The sequence below is a fragment of the Atractosteus spatula genome, chromosome 15, assembly GCF_055471065.1.
Source record: "Atractosteus spatula isolate fAtrSpa1 chromosome 15, fAtrSpa1.hap1, whole genome shotgun sequence".
NCBI lineage: Eukaryota > Metazoa > Chordata > Actinopteri > Semionotiformes > Lepisosteidae > Atractosteus > Atractosteus spatula.
This window is the reverse complement of record NC_142720.1, coordinates 21,636,688-21,642,931: the sequence shown is the minus strand read 5'-3', so window position 1 is coordinate 21,642,931 and position 6,244 is coordinate 21,636,688. Positions and strand designations below refer to the sequence as shown.

Genomic DNA, 6,244 nt, shown 5'->3' with positions numbered 1-6,244 from the left:
TTTGACACGAAAATGAATTGTTTCATAGCCATTTAAAATTCTGAAAAAGTCAAGCTAAACTGCCTTACTAGCTCCTTATTAGAAAAGCCTTCTGGTAACCTTCCTTTTGCTTCTTCAATGCCCGTTAAATGTTTTTATGTCGTTAAGAAATCAGGATGAATGTGAAATTTCCTTTATTATAGCAGCATACTCAAGGTCTTTGTAATGCTTCTGGCAGGGTGTTTCCATTCGGTGAAGGTACTGAGTTTGATACAGCCGAGTGCCTTTTAAGCCCTGTGGATTGATGGAACTGTGTTCCAGAGATAATGGTCACTGCTGAAAGCTATTCTGTCTGCTCTGGTACCTTTATATGCACTAGCAACATCTGCTGTTGCAGCTAAGTCCTTGTTTTTTTCTGATTCTGGACAATTCAGTGGGAGAGAAGTTAAATGAGTCATGTACAGTGTATTTTCTGAATGGCACAAGAAAGCATGGGTAGCTAACCTGGGCGATGCTGTGTCTGGATATGGAGGCACTGTCAGTGGATAGTGCTTTCTTCTCTCTGACAGAGGATGACGGGCTTTTTGAATCAACCCATGAGCTTCCCAAGGCAAAACCGGTTAGTAAACTGTGTTTTAAATCCTACTTTTGTCCATGAGGATGAACTGTGCATTTCTATAGACAGATGACGGCGTGAAGAATTAAGCGCACAGTCAAGCGTTCTGTGGGGACAGGAAGCAATCACTGGGGCTGAGCTAAGGAGGTTCTTTTTGCAAAGGAGGAGATATAGACCGGGAACTGCTTTGTTTCTGCTGACTGGGGCAATGTGCTAACTGGGTTACAAGCACAGCAACGTACAGTAACTTAACTTGTCAGCACAGCAGCTTGTGCAATACAAAAACGCCAGACAATTTGGTAATGCTGGTGTAACGCAATTTCAGACCCGTGATTTTATTTCCTTCAGGGGATTTTGCTTTTCTTTTCTGTGAAATAAATGATATGTTTGATATGTGAATATGCCTTTTGGCTGTGCATGTTCTTGAATTTTAACATATGAGTTACAGTAATTCAATGCCTACTGAATAACGAACTCAAGAGTTATGTTCTTACACTGTAAGGCTTATGAATCCTCAAAGAAAAGGATTTAGAACATCTAATGCCTTAATGAGGTTGACCTTTTTACTGAGTTTCTAGATTCAAAATGTAGCGCAGCTTTAAAAAGTGTGTATTTAAATTAGATGACAAGCTAGTGAGTGTACTGAGATACCTTTATGTTGGTTGGCTTAATCTTGCTGTGCCACTATAGCCAGAATATAAATATGTTTTCTTGGCATTGAACTTGATGTTAAATTAAAACGTCTGCATTCTGTAGAAAATTATTGAGAAGCATCTTGTGAGAATAAACTACTGGGAAATAGGGAGATGATACAAGGCCTCAGTGTAATTGTAATAAGCTGAGCTCACTTTTTATGAATAAAAAGTCAAACTAACAAGTAGATTAAAAAAATACTTCATTCATTTTAGGTGCCCATGCCTAATGAAAAATATTTTAGGAAAGTTTATTTTATTAATAAATATTTAAAAATCAGACGTCTGTACATGCTCTTCCTTGAAGTATAAACAAAAAACTCAGAGAAGAATGGCTAAGATTCTACACGCTTAAACAGAAAATGTATTTCTTCCTATAGCTATAGCAGAACAACTGGATAAAGAAATGTAGAAAGAAATAAGGGGGGTTAGCACATATACTGTAAGAGTCAAAATTCACACAGCAGTAACAGCTGTGTTCTGTTCTAAACTGAATTGTGGTTTCACCCAGAGAATTCTTACTCAGGTTGCAGGAGGAGGAGTGAAAATGTGTTCTTCTTACATTAATTGGCTTTTAATGCTAAGTAAAACTACACTTAATGTACTGTACCGTAAAAGAAGAATGAAGACTCTTTGGGATAAAAGGTGCCTTTCAAGTAAAACTCACATTTTTGTAGCTTAGATAAACCTCCCATTAAGTAAAGATGTTTATGCAGCAATACTGTACCTTCAGCTTTAACACACCTGGCCAAAGAGGTGACCCCTAGCAAAATGAATGAGGTGCTTGGCCCCCTCAAATGAACCAGGGATAGGGTAACTGAGCAGTAACTGAACTGTCACAATTGTCATCCCTCCTCTAGAGGGCGCTCCTACCTTTTTCACTGTGTTCCGTAGCCTTATGTATCCCAGCTGTTTCCTATCCCCGTTTCCCTATTTAAGCCCGCAGTCTCCGTAGTTCAGGGCTCGGCTTTGGAAGACGGATGTCTGTAGGCTTGCCTATCCACCGGGCTCAGGAGTAGTCCGAGGGCAAGGCCTTTTCCCCAGACGTCATGACCTACTGAGTCTGGGGCTAAGAGTACCTTGTCCCGTGATGGTTTTAACCCTTCGTGTTCCTGGTACAGAGGTGTTCCAGACCCAAGATCAAGGGTGTCACAGTCCAGGGGTAGTGGCTGGTATAGGAAAGGCATCCAGGAACGGGACAGGGCTGGTCGGTTTGCACCTGGTCAGTGTACACTGTACAACTGCCAGGTATCCTGCTGGTTGGAAAGTGTGCCCTACATGGGGGATCTCCTTCAGAGACCAGGCCAGGCGCACACTGTCAGTGAACAGGACAGGCGAGCAGAGACCAGCAGAGATTTTGATTTTTCAGCAACCAGTGCAGGCAGGCAGGAGGGAGGAGGCGTGGTCCACAGCCACTACAGCTGCACACACCCTGCTGACTCACCGCGGGTCAGTCATTAGGGTAGACACTAAAGACACTGTAAAGACAATAAGTCTATGGACAGTGTGGTGCTGGTGAAAAACTAGAGGTCTTCAGGAGGCAGAAGGAAGTCAGTTGAAAATTAGATGGAATGTGAGATAATACGTATCTTGCTAGCACACCCTGCACAAGAACAAGAGGTTTGTTAGCATTAGTTTAATTTAAGGGCATTAGAGATGTTTGTTGTGTGCCAAGCTTTGCTCTGATCGGGTGAAAGGAGGGACTAGGGAGTAAATATGTTAATTCCAGGAGCAGAACCAGAGAACAACAATGAAAATTAGGCTGGGGCTGATGGTACCGTTGGCTGGATGCCCGATGATGATACATGGCCAGAAACAGAGGAAAGAAGAAGGGATGAAGACTGCTGACTATGCGAGAGACAGAGAAGAGAGGAGAGAAGATATGGGCAGGTGTGGGGTGGCAGCCCAGGGGGCTGGATCCAGAGCCTTGGTGGGGCCAGGAAGAAGGGAAGATGCCCTGCTTTCAGGGCTGTTTCCATGACTCAGGTTGGTCAGACTGGAGAGATATTTGTACTGTAGGGAGGCAGAAGTGGACAAGATTAGGGCTTGACCTCCTCCCTCCTGCTCCCCTAATGTTTGTCCAACACTCTTTTATGGACTATTACAAAACAAGACTGCAGATAACTAGTAAGATTTAGGACCACAATCATGCAAGATTAAATACATTTCCAGACAATCACTTCACTAGCATCACACAGTCAAATAATGAAAGGCTCACCAATGCATTTGATAAGCTGTGCAAAAACCAAAAGAAAATGAATGTGTAAGATGATATTTAAAGCTCAGTGTACTTTACTCCCTTCTGTTCATTTATGTCCCTTTTGTACACTTCAAAGTCACACGTTATTTCTTTACTATATGATACTCCAACATAATTTATCAGCAGCTATACGAACATACTCCATGTGCCTTAAATACAAAGGTCACCCTAGCATTAGTTCCCACATTTCTATGTCGCAGTAAACAAAGAAATAAGACGTTTCTTAATTCTCCTTAAAATCCTGAGGCTAATCCCCCCGCTGTACCAGACACAACACTAAATAAATGAAAGTTATATAGTCAGTAAATTCAGGTTAAATACTCAGACAAAGCCTTTGTTCAAATAAAATAAGGTGTTCCTGGATTAGAAAATTAATCTAATCCAGAAAATACAGTACAGTATATAAACTGCAGGCATGATACTGTCAGCATTTTTTAAAGATAGCCTATATACAGTTTGAGAATCTACTTGAGTTTTTATTAATAAAACCAAGATACTAAAGAGTAAAAATATCTTGAAGATCCCTTAGTATTGTACAGGATTCCTTTTTTTCAAGTGCTGAAAACATTTTTGTAAAGAAAGATCTCGTAATCGTATCATGAATTATAAACTAGTGCCCGTATGGTCTTGATGAAATGGTGAGAGGCATTAGGTCACATTGCTGAAATGTTGACCTAATGATCTGCACAGCTGAGCCAAGATGCTTTTGCAGTGGAGCGGCAACAGAATCAGTGAGCCAGCTTCTGTGTGGATCCGTGTATTCATGTTGTGGATTCGCATTTTCCAAGGAGTGCTTTTTTAGTGGGATGGCAAGGTGATCTATAGGAGTTGTACGGACAGACAATGGTGGGGACTGCTTTGAAGCACACAGTCCTGATGGATTGCCCTTCGAATGATTTATGGCAGCTCTGAACTACCCAAGATAATTCTGGACCCAGATTGCATTCATAATCAGCTGGCAGCCTAAATGATGCCATATTTTCATGACACCCCCCTTCAACCCCACAGGGGAGAGAAATCAGTGAAACATTACCCACCCACTGCTCACACAAATGTGAACAAATTGGACTGGAGATTAATTTAAATATGTTCTTTTCCCTGACTTTCATATGCCATCTATTTGATCAACTACTGTACTCATCACATGCTGGTGGCTCAAACATCTACTAAACGTCAAGGATACTGAAACTGGAATGACAGTTTGAGGATTGATAAGAATCTGGACAAAAACAAACAGAATTGAAGGTGATTTAGTTCAGTGGAATTTGTTTACAACCTGTTTTAAGTACTATATAGAAAATCCTTTTTCAAAGTTACTGCATCCGCGCTGCATGGTGAAAAACTGTCAGTATCTACTGTTGCTGAAGGTCTAGGATATTGACACTCTGAGTCATGCAGTGAAGAGAGAATGAGTAGGATTGTGGCAATTTGATATTTTTGAAAATCTGTTTGTTCAAGCTTACATCATTTCTGCACTTATGGTTTGTAAATGAACATGACATTTACAGAGAAAATGATATTTAATCTGAAACATTACATCACAAGGTTCGGTTAATTTTGGTAAAATCGTTAAACTGATTTAACTTATCAAAATCACATCTAAATTGTCAAAATGTATTGTGGGTGAAGTTCTTTTCAGCTACACCAAAAACTGTCAGATATTCAAATAATTCAGTTTGTAAGCCACTGGATATCCAAAGAAACAGATTAAACAATAAAATTGGAAATGTACATGTTGGACCATGAATATTCCTTATGTGTGGGCATGGTTATGAGTGTGTGAATTCACCTGACCTACAGGTCCGCAGCTTTGCTGATATACATGTACTGTATATGTAATTTTCTTCAGAGCGTGTTGCCAGGGTTCAAATCTTTTCTGAGGGTTCAAATCTTTTCTGAGACCTGCATACCCCAGTGCATACCAGTATAATATTAATGGGTTTCAGACATTTTGTGTATATGCATTCCCAGATTTGTGGTTGTAGAATTCCATGTAGATAGGTATGGACCAAAGGAATAAAAAGCTTGTTGGATGCCAGTGTTCGGAAGATGATTTAAAATCATTATTCAATTGCACATTGTTACACTGGGAATGGCATTGTGGGTTTGCTTTCAATTTATTTTGAGAAAATTGGGCCATGTTAGTCAATAAATTCATTTAAACTTTCTGGATTTCTTATCACTTTTGTAGTAGACCCCAGGTTACACATTAAATTCCTTGGTCAAATGTCAAGGAAAACGATTACAATATCAAAGAAAAATTGAGCAGGATGAGGTCATAAGGGGCATATAAAGTCCACAGTAGTTGGCAGACTCAATTCATTGTTATAAACCCACTGAGGCTCACTGTGAATACATGAAATAAATGTTGTTCTGTGCACAAGCACACTATTCAGTTTTTGTAACAGGGCCTGACATAATGAAAAAAACTTGCACCAACAAGCATCACCTTGGTGGAGCTCTGCTTTAAAATAATAGAAGCTCTCTGTCTTACTGCCATTTATAAATGTTTCAATCCACTTAATAGGCTTCCCTGCATTTTCGGCTCAGAACATGCAGTAGGAGAATGTTTTTTTTCCCTCGAGCATTTCTAAGGTACTCTTCTTATTTGTTTTTTTGTGCAAATCAAAGTAGAAAATAGGGAAGGACCTATTGTCCTTAGGAAATGTCTTCCAAAATATATTTGCATTTTGCATT

At 40.0% G+C, this 6,244-nt stretch overlaps 1 protein-coding gene across 1 annotated transcript in view; it reads left to right on the top strand.

Moving 5' to 3' along the window:
* Positions 1 to 3,085: 3,085 nt before the first annotated feature.
* rps6ka2 (ribosomal protein S6 kinase, polypeptide 2) overlaps positions 3,086 to 6,244 on the top strand; it is a 78,018-nt gene continuing 74,859 nt past the window's right edge. The window contains exon 1 of the mRNA XM_088934209.1: positions 3,086 to 3,217. Coding sequence (XP_088790335.1) covers positions 3,086 to 3,217 — 132 coding nt within the window. The remainder of the gene's footprint in view (positions 3,218 to 6,244) is intronic.